This window comes from Cenococcum geophilum, assembly GCF_001692895.1.
Source record: "Cenococcum geophilum 1.58 unplaced genomic scaffold K441scaffold_1, whole genome shotgun sequence".
In the NCBI taxonomy this organism is placed as follows: domain Eukaryota; kingdom Fungi; phylum Ascomycota; class Dothideomycetes; order Gloniales; family Gloniaceae; genus Cenococcum; species Cenococcum geophilum.
This window is the reverse complement of record NW_027137559.1, coordinates 2616904-2626550: the sequence shown is the minus strand read 5'-3', so window position 1 is coordinate 2626550 and position 9647 is coordinate 2616904. Positions and strand designations below refer to the sequence as shown.

Below are 9647 nucleotides of genomic sequence, written 5' to 3'. Positions count from 1 at the left end.
GCTATTATATTTTCTGCCTTTGTTAGGCCTTCTCGGAGCCCTTAGGTATTTACCCCCCATGGCGTTGACTATGCTATGGCTTGGGTTCGTCTTGCCTAAGTCAGCCTCTATACCTTCGACTCCCATTCGCCTCTCCAGCGTTGGTCCAACCAGTATTGCATTGCGGTAGATGGTTTCCCGGCGTTCTTGCGTGTTCTACTTTGGCTCCTTTCTCTGTCTTGCTGTCTTTGCTGACCTCTAATAGAAAATATATACTAAGTATAGTAAGTTTTAATAGGAAGGCGGTAAAACCTAGAGGCTTTTAACAAAGGACTATAGATTTTAAATACTAAAAAAGTATCGCGATTACTAGATTATATATCTATAAGTAGCTTTAGATGTTTTTTTAAGCTCTAGAATTAATTATGTAACTTTTATATAGCATTTTGGCAAAAAGTGTCATTTTTGGCGTGACCTCGGCACGGACACTTTTGACGTGGTACTGTACTACTACTTCTAAATTAAGCAAAAGCTCTACAAGGGGGCTACCTGAGCGGGCTGCCGCCCGCTCCCCGCAAGTTTTGTAGCATTTTAGTCGTATCCACACTATTTTCGTAGAGATTACTATATTGCCACAAACTTGCAGGGAGTGTGCCGGCAGCCCGCTTAGGTGGCCCCCTTGCATATAGGGGGGTCCCAGGGGGTCTCCCCCTGGAAAACCTTATCTCTATATATATTAATTAAAGTCTATATAATAAAGCTCTAAATTAAAGCTTCGGGTTAATTGATTGGCTTATTACTTATAAACTCGGGTCAAAATTTTCGTTGGGGGGTACCAACGATCCGCATGTTACCCTTTCTCCGTGGTGCCGACCGGGTCGACTTTTGAGGTTTTACGGGTGAGAGTGACCAGGGGTGAGGGCGGTGACAGGGGTGACACGCCTCAGGGCAGGGTTCGACGCAGTGTTGGAGCCTCCAAAGCAGCGTCCAAACCATCCGAATTTGGATGCTCCAACACCAAAACCCCAATTATAGCTAGTAAAGGCTGAAAAGCTTCGCTTGACTGCGGCCTCCCGCCCAGAGATCTAGCCCCTTTGCAACACGCTTATCGAAGCCTCCGATACCGACACTGCGACCGCCGACCAATTGTTGGCTTGAACTGAGAGCTTTTAGGCATTCTATATATATTGCATCTGCAGCCAGGTTCCGAACCGTCACAGTTGCATCCCCTGCATAAACACGTTAGCCATTTAGGGACTACGTTTCAGCTGCTTGCTCACAGCCTGATCAGAAGTAAATCGCGCGCGACTTTTACTTCGCTTCGTTCTCCTCTCGACTCTAGGTAACGCGATCATAGACTGCTTTAACCCTGTCCTCGGTTCCAATCGCGAGGAGCTCAGCATGGTGCGGCCAGACTACAATCTCACTGAATGCATAAGCTAACAAAAGGACCGACTAGACCGAACACACATACTACGAGCCGCAAGATCGAATTGGCCTGTATCTAGTTCAAGCACCCCCTACGGATGTCCCATATACATGCGAGTATGTGTCGTGTCTAGCTACACCGCTTTGCTGTACACTAACCTATGATTTAGCATCTTCATTGTCCATGGTCTCAATGGAGGCACCGCTAAGACGTTCGCTCACCCCAAAACTGGCTCCATCTGGTTTCATGACTTTCTACCGAAGGAAGTAGTTGATCCCAAGTTTCGAACAAATGCTCGTATATGGATATATGGGTACGATGCGGATCTCGCTTTTCAAAATGCCGGCAACAGAACTGCGTTCACTTATGCCAATGACATGCTAGAGCTGGTGCATAACGTGCAGAATCCGGTACGCGAGCAAATGCATATTGCATACCGTCCAAAGCTTACAAATTCAGCGTCACAAGATTATCTGGATCTGCCATTCGCTTGGAGGTATACTTGTGAAGACTGTAAGTCCCCCCTTGCTGTGAACCACCAGACTTTAACACAGCCAGGCCTTGGTACAAGCAAATAACAACGAACGATATACATCTATCCTCAGATCTACAATCGGCGTACTATTTGTGGGCACGCCGCATCAAGGCTCACGTTATGCAAACATTGCCGATCTAGCGGGAAAGATTGCAGAAGCTGTGTCTGTCGGTGCATACAGCCGCAAGGCCGCCATAAGTGGTCTGAAGAAGAATTGCGATAGCCTGTACGAACGAGCAAGTACTTTTGGAAATATATGTAAAGGGGTTCGTGTGTTCGGATTCTATGAAGCTAGGGGCACCATAGTAAGTGCAAAAAAGAGGCCATCCAGGAATCTTGACTGAAATCGAACAGATCGTTGAACTTCATAGCGCGACAACATACATACCTGGCGAGATCCTCCAGTCCCTGGACGCACGTCATGGAGACCTGTGCAAGTTTAGTGACCGACAAGATCCGAACTATACCAAGATCCGCAATGCGCTTCGCGAACTCATGAGATATACGGCACCCAAGAAATCTCCACCGGGTGAGTAGATATCTCAGTCATGAAGACCCTAACTGAAAGTCTGCCGCAGTTACCCGTATGACACCTCCTTATCCCCCTACACCACCTTATATGGTCTACACCCAAGGCTATGCTGCGAATCAGCCGTCGTATCCCTCGAACACAGGAATCCCTCGAGTTCCCGTACCTTCACCTGCGAGTGAACGACCAGCGCCCGAACTTGCGACTTCAGATAACACTCACGGATCAAGAGAAGGTCCACAAGATTTAGCAGGCCAAAGGAGCCCGGGAGCAGATCCCCAATTTCGTAGAGAGTACCCCAACATTAGCGCCTCAGGCAGGGGCTACACAAGTTGCCCGCCGCAGAACCATCCCTTGGAGCGTTCAAATGGCTGGCCCTCCGTAGATGCATCGGGGTCACGGGAACGTTCTCGCTCTCGCGGACGTGAGTTGCCGGCCAAAAACGCGGGCTCAAAGGTACAGCCTGCAGTCATGCCTCAACCTCCGCCCACATCAAGTTCAGTGCCACCAATGGAGCGGCCACCACCCACTCCAGGTCCATCTTCAGCTTATAGAACCATCAGATCGGAGCCCACTATTCCTACGGTCTCCGAAGTGGTAGACGATGGCGGCGATAGAAATCTCTGGACTTGCGACGCCTGTATGGATACTATTTCCTCCCAGGAACCAAGAATTCACTGCACCGTCTGTGATGATTACGATCTTTGCGTCCGTTGTTACCAGCTTGACAGAACCTCTAAGTCCCATAATTCAGCGCACCGTGTAAGGAGGATTAAGAGAACTATGGTTTGCTATCCCGATGACTTCTGTCATCCTTCCGAGATAGTCAATCCTGATGTTCATTCCGAAACAGGTCTTCCAAAATGGACGATTGGTGAAAATTATACCCGCTGGAACCACCTCCGCAAAGTGAACAGCCATGACAGATATCTTGTCCCGAACGTCAGTCCTGGACACTATGCCCTGCACCTATACTTGCACCTGAAGATGTCCGAGAAACTTACCGCTGATCTGATACGAGGACTTAGTGACCAGAATGTGGGCAAGCTCCGGGTTGTTGTCGGGTTCCCGAAAAGCAAGCGAGATTTCCTGCATACTGCATATCCAGAGGCAGCAAGTCTGAAGGACAGCTTGTTTAAAGCATATGATCAAAAAGAGCTGGTGATCAATCCTGTGACAGCTATCACGCTGATTAAGTTTCCAGAGACAACTGTATTCAATGTCAATGAGGCGGACAGTGAAATCGGCGTACTCTTACAGTGGACGGATATGAAAGGCTTCAAAGTCTGCAACGATGCTATTGCACAGATTTCGATCCATCAGCTGCGGTAAGTCTAAGCACGGCTTTGTCCATATATCGTAGCTGACTTTCACTTGTAGCCTGGAAGATCTACTCGAGTGGCAAGTGCAATCTAGCACTACATCGACTGCGACGCGGCGGACTAACGATGGAAGCGACAGCGACGGTTACGGTAACACAGATGAGGCTGCGAATCAAGTCGCAGAAGCATTCGGTATGCTGGTCGCAGGTGCTGTGCTTGAGCAAGCAGCAGCGGAAGAGAGACAAGCTCAACTTAGAAAGCAGAGGGAAGAGGAGGAACGGCGGAGGCAAGCTTTGAGGATTGCGCTGCTTCTGCAAGAGCAAGAAAAGGAGCGGAAAGCAGCGGAAGCGTTGAGGAAGCTCTTCGGCCTCTAATTGTGCATTTGCGCTCTACTGACATCTAACGCGCATCATGATGGACACTGTTGATAGGCTCTAGCATTAGGGGTCTCATATGTTTATGCTTGACATACGGCGGCGCAGGCGTTGGGACGAGGTTCAACTGGGTTCATTGGCAGGAGGCGGTGTATGATACGAGGTATAACCACATAATATATATAGAATTGCTACTGGACATTCTGCTGTAGCTCGAATTGTCAACGGTCTATGGGTCTCTTTTAGGCTAGCCACAAGCTCTGATGGTCAAGACAAGTATACAATCGCTATCCAAATCCGATACTGCTGATAGATATTATGAGAGCACCTCCGTAATCTAGAGCACTGCGAGGTGAGCAGGGGTGGTCGCTGAGCAGGGCGGGACGTTACAGTACTTTCCACCAAACACAGATCATCTGGTGCGCTGCTGCCTAATCATGCAGGTCTTCGGTGAGCGAAGGTTTGCAACCAGCGCATGTCCAAAACTCCTATTCTTCTGACGAACACAAAGTGCGGCGGTATTGTACCAAGGCTCCCTGACCTCACCGGTGACCCACCGCGCAAGCTACACATCTTTTATCCTCGCAAGCATGGTTTATACGTAGAAATGGTGGCAGCCAGGCAATCGGTGCCGCCGCCGTTCTCGCGTCGAAACAAGGCAAATACACCCATAAGATACAACGACTCTACAATTCCTACCATCTCAAGCCAACAAATCAGCGTGCCGAAATCACTGCAATGATTTTGGGTCTGCAGCTTGCATTAGAGAAGGATAACAGGCTAGTTTCATACCCTCGTCTCAACGTTACCATCAGTTCAGACTCGAAGTACGTTGTGAAATCCATGAACGAATGGATATACAAGTGGTCAAGTAATAGATGGACGAATGCGAGGGGAGAGGAGGTCGTGAACCGAGATCTGTTGGAAGAGGCGTCTGGCCTGGATGATCGGTTGCGGAAGCTAGGACGCGTGACGTATATGTGGATGCCAAGGACAAAAAATAAGCTTGCGGATCGATATTGTACTGAGGAGCTTGACAAAATAGAGTGTGAAGCATACTGAGGAACACAATTCATTTAGTTCTAGGGCATAAGCAGTTACGATTAATGATATATGAATACCCATACCCAGCAGGGAGAAGCAAGCCGCGGAACACAAGAGCGGGCCTGGTGAAATCAACATTAAGAATCCCCCACATTGCGTACATGAATCTCTATGGCCAGATCGAGCCGATGAACTCTACACCAAGACGCCTACTGCCTAAAGATGACATTACAGTTGCGGAGCCTAGCAGATCACAGCCTATAAGGACCGCGAAGCGAGTGGCGGTTGCAGTCGCGTGCGAAAGGTGTAGGAAACACAAAGACGAAATGCAACGGCCTCTTCGAGAATCCCAGGAGATCTTTAATCGCTTGAGTGCATCGGTCGGACCATCGTTGGCTGATAATGCAAGCTCCGTACTGCAATCTGTCAAGCATCACAAACATACGGATCGTCGGGTGGGCCGAATTCCTCTCCGAGGGTCCGAGTCAACTGAGATAAAGTTTCGTAGCACTTGTAGACGGCGTCAGCCTATTTCATGATTTTCCCTATATTCGCGGTCGAGTTGCTCAACCACAACGGCCTAAAATACTACCAAAAGTCGATTGATTAGAGAGACGACTTAATATTTCATGAATATCGGGTTTAAATTAGCCCACAACTGGCTACGGTATTGGGCTTATAGGCTTAGCTATGTCCTAACAGGTTTATATATATAAAGCGCAAAAGTTAATCAATTATAGAGCTAGTTCTTGCGATTATTTCAAGCCTATATGCAGCCCTAAACCTTATGTAGTTGGCTTTATTAACTTTGTTAAAAATTATATATATCCCCATACAAATTTAGGCAACGGACGTCGCAATAGACGTCGCAACGGGTGTATGTATAAGGCCCAAAAGTTAATCGATTGTAGAGCTGGTTCTTACGACTTTTTTAAGCCAATATGCGGCCCTAGACCTTACTTGGGTGGCTTTAACAATTTCGTTGAAAAAGGTGACTGCTCTGCATACAAAATAAGTCGCGTCGCTTAATAAAATCTATAAAAGTCAGACCATAGAATCAACTTTTTAACAAAAAAGGTTAGCGATATCCGCTTGCGGATATACGTATGTCCGCTAATTGATTCTACGGTCTGAGCTTGCTGAGGTAAGCTGAGGTAAGGCGCAAAGGGCGACGTCGGTGCCACGGTTTTTCCATTCCGCTTCGTGCCCTGACGCGACGACGCAGCTTGCCTAGAGCTCCAACACCTCCAGACTGACAACATTGGATTCTCGACTCCATCTCAACAACTCCCGTTATCACAACTGTCTTACTACCCAAATTTTGAATTGTTGAGTTGCAATGGACGCTCTCGTAGCTCAGTACAGCCGACCGATCTTCCAGCCTGAAGCCCCGGAGGACCTGGCCGAGCTGCTACAAGATGAGGCAACGGCCTTAAACTTGAAGTTTGCCATTCCTCCAATAGCACAGGTATCTGCGATACTTCCTAAAACTTAAAGAAGCTCTAGCTAACGTTCTGTAGCCCGCATCTTGGCTTCGCGCGATGACAGATGACCATTCCAATCCAAATGTCCCCATCAAGTTGGCTCATGGGACAACCACTCTTGCCTTCCGATTCCAGGGCGGCATCATCGTCTGTACGGATTCTAGAGCGACGGCTGGAAACTGGATTGCAAGTCAGACGGTTAAGAAGGTCATTGAAATAAACAGCTGCTTACTGGGAACAATGGCTGGCGGAGCTGCCGATTGCCAATACTGGCTTGGGTATCTCGGTATGCAATGTCGGCTTCACGAGCTCCGACATAAGCGTCGCATTACTGTCGCCGCAGCATCAAAGATCCTTGCAAATCTCACTTACTCTTACAAGGGCATGGGACTCAGCATGGTACGAGTGCCATTCCATTCGATCTGTGAAGCTTCTTCTAATTTCTGTTTTCTCCAGGGTACAATGTGCGCAGGAGTAACTCCAAGTGAAGGCCCTGCCTTGTACTACGTCGATAGCGATGGTACAAGGATGAGTGGGAACCTATTCTGCGTTGGTAGTGGTCAAACATTCGCCTATGGTGTTCTTGATGCGGAATACCACTACGATCTTACTACAGAAGAAGCCCTTGAGTTAGGCCGCCGTGCAATTATTGCTGCGAGTAACCCCAGAAGCAAAATCATCGTGAGCGTTGACTAATCTGACCTCTCTGTTTAGGCGATGCACCGGGATGCCTACTCTGGCGGCTTTGTCAATCTATACCATGTCAAGGAAGATGGATGGGTCAAGCACGGTTTCAGCGACATGAACCCTATCTTTTGGGACATCAAGCTGAACAAAGGCGAATTTTCAAATGTGACAGCGGAGATGGAGTAGGCAGTCAGTCTTGGGAGTAAGGAGTTCAGCTCTGGGGGGGGTTTACGCCGAGAGCTACTGTAATTTCCCTGCATCGGCTGTCGAAATTTCGAATAAAAAGCTGTTCATCAAATTCCCAGCTCATCATAAGAAAAAAGAAGCTGGAAGATTTCAAGAACCTAATATTGTGATTCGCCTTGACACGGTTTACTATTCTCAGATGTGTCCTAGAAGGACACCCTCGCAAAATAAAGGTCACAAACTTAACTTTTCGCGGCAACCGATCTAAGATCGATTGAATTAGGTGCAAAGTTTATCGACCACGGAGCACCTGGGTTGGGCCAATGGGGAAAGGCTCGCTCTAGGACAAAGCTAATCTCTGCTTATAGTACCTAGACCATTCAGTAGCCTAAGGTAATTCGGCGCGAGGAATATGCTATTAAGGCGTATAATACATTAGTAGCCTAGACGTCAGAATAATTATATTGAGGGTCTACTTGGTTTCTATAAGCCAGATATGGTAATCTCTTTGAGGCTAGACGAAGGTCTAGGCTATATAAAAGGTTAGGCTAGACGAAGGGTTAGGCTAGCCGAAGAGTAGAGCTGGCTGTAAGGCATATTGCCCAGGTGTACGGTAGGGAGCAAGCAAGCCGAGCATGAGTCACAGGAGAGTCGATGGAAGAGGACGATATGGTAAAGAGCATATCAATAGCCACGTACAGAGACGAAACGATGAGGAGAGCAGGAGGGCTGCAAACCCGAGGTGCTTATACCTAAGCAGCCCTCGGGCGATGCACCCGAATAAGGAATAAAATACCTCTTCCACTGGCCGAGTAGACGAACAGAAAAGGCTGTCCATATAAAGCGGCTGGCCGAAGACTGAGGTCAGCCAAACAAAAGAGGGGCTAAAAGAGGGATCAGAAGGATGGCCCGGAATTAGGTCATATACTTGTGGCTAAGGCTCCCGAAACTGGGCCCCACTAAGGAGCTCCGGCCCAAACTCAGGGGTGCTCAGGATGCTTCGGACATAACTCAGGATGCACCGCCGCAGCTCAGGATTTCTTACTAATAGCTTCCGTTTAAAACGGCCTTGCTCAGATCTGAATGCGGAAATGGGAATTAGTGTAGTCGATTAGGACGTATATATTATGTGGGATACGTATAGGGATACGAAATTCAAAGATACTAGATACAATAACGTGTAAAACTATGTTTGATATTTAGTAATTTTAGCTTTATATGGGGTTACCTAATAAATTTAAAGTGTATACATATTACTAAAAGGCTTAAGAGTTATTTATCGAGCCTCTAGGCCGTATTTCTACTACCTTATCTCTAAAAATATTTAATAACTTTCAGTATCGAATATATCGTATTAAATTTTAATATTTATGTCAGGTGACGAAGTCACCTCACCTATATATGTTGTTCAGCACAGCCGTGGCTGGCATCTTGCCAGTCACTCGCTTACCTTTTGCTGAGGTTTGTGCCGTGGCTGGGTGGTGCGGAGCCTGTCACCTCACAATTTAATATTTTAACAAGTATAATCAGTACTGAATACTAATAAAAACACTATAACTACTTTTTAACGGTAGTTAACAAGCCTGTCTTAATATTATAAACAAAAACCAATAGATCGCTCGCCCAGCTCTTTACTAATAAAAGGGGTTTTCTTGAGGACTATAAGGTTGTCTTTATACTTTACTTAAGGCTAAACCATTATTCCTAGGTGGTCCGTGCGAGAGAACACCAAAATCAAAATGTATAAGGGGGTGTTCGGTTACAAAACTTTGGATTAGATCTGAACTTCTAATATACTAGGGAGTGGATTATATGTTTTATAGAAATATAAAGCCTATATAGGATAGTAGGGTATAGGGATCTAATAATCTAGCGGGAGATTAGTTTATTTAGCCTAAGGTCTTATAAAAAGCGGTTAGCGTCTTAGCAAGCCAGCCTTAGTTAGAAGGTCTAGGACTAAGATAACCCTAGACGGCCGAGATAATGGCTATTCTACAATCTGATAGGTAGATGGAATAAGCGCCTTGTTTTAGCCTCACTGTATTACCCCCTTGCAGCACTATATTACCCCCATTTCC

The 9647-nt window shown here is 46.9% G+C and overlaps 2 protein-coding genes across 2 annotated transcripts; both read left to right on the top strand.

The window, feature by feature from the left end:
* Positions 1 to 1217: 1217 nt before the first annotated feature.
* On the top strand, positions 1218 to 4399 carry K441DRAFT_624800 (uncharacterized protein). Its single transcript, XM_067646085.1, has 8 exons — positions 1218 to 1383; positions 1439 to 1524; positions 1578 to 1818; positions 1868 to 1921; positions 1967 to 2248; positions 2298 to 2472; positions 2522 to 3800; positions 3853 to 4399. Exons 1-8 carry the CDS (start codon positions 1381 to 1383, stop codon positions 4166 to 4168), a joined length of 2436 nt encoding a protein of 811 aa, XP_067510305.1. The 5' UTR covers positions 1218 to 1380; the 3' UTR covers positions 4169 to 4399.
* A 2041-nt stretch (positions 4400 to 6440) lies between these two features.
* K441DRAFT_650289 (N-terminal nucleophile aminohydrolase) lies at positions 6441 to 7649 on the top strand. The gene is made up of 4 exons (XM_067647013.1): positions 6441 to 6680; positions 6733 to 7095; positions 7153 to 7350; positions 7411 to 7649. The coding sequence occupies exons 1-4, from the start codon at positions 6552 to 6554 to the stop codon at positions 7567 to 7569; spliced, it is 849 nt and encodes a 282-aa protein (XP_067510304.1). The 5' UTR covers positions 6441 to 6551; the 3' UTR covers positions 7570 to 7649.
* Positions 7650 to 9647: the final 1998 nt, after the last annotated feature.

Coding starts and splice junctions, on each gene's coding strand:
- K441DRAFT_624800 (XM_067646085.1), top strand. Junction 1,525..1,577: donor GATGTCCCATATACATGCGA/GTATGTGTCGTG, acceptor CCTATGATTTAG/CATCTTCATTGTCCATGGTC. Junction 3,801..3,852: donor ATTTCGATCCATCAGCTGCG/GTAAGTCTAAGC, acceptor TTTCACTTGTAG/CCTGGAAGATCTACTCGAGT.
- K441DRAFT_650289 (XM_067647013.1), top strand. CDS start 6,552: ATGGACGCTCTCGTAGCTCAGTACAGCCGACCGATCTTCCAGCCTGAA. Junction 6,681..6,732: donor CCATTCCTCCAATAGCACAG/GTATCTGCGATA, acceptor AACGTTCTGTAG/CCCGCATCTTGGCTTCGCGC. Junction 7,096..7,152: donor AGGGCATGGGACTCAGCATG/GTACGAGTGCCA, acceptor TGTTTTCTCCAG/GGTACAATGTGCGCAGGAGT.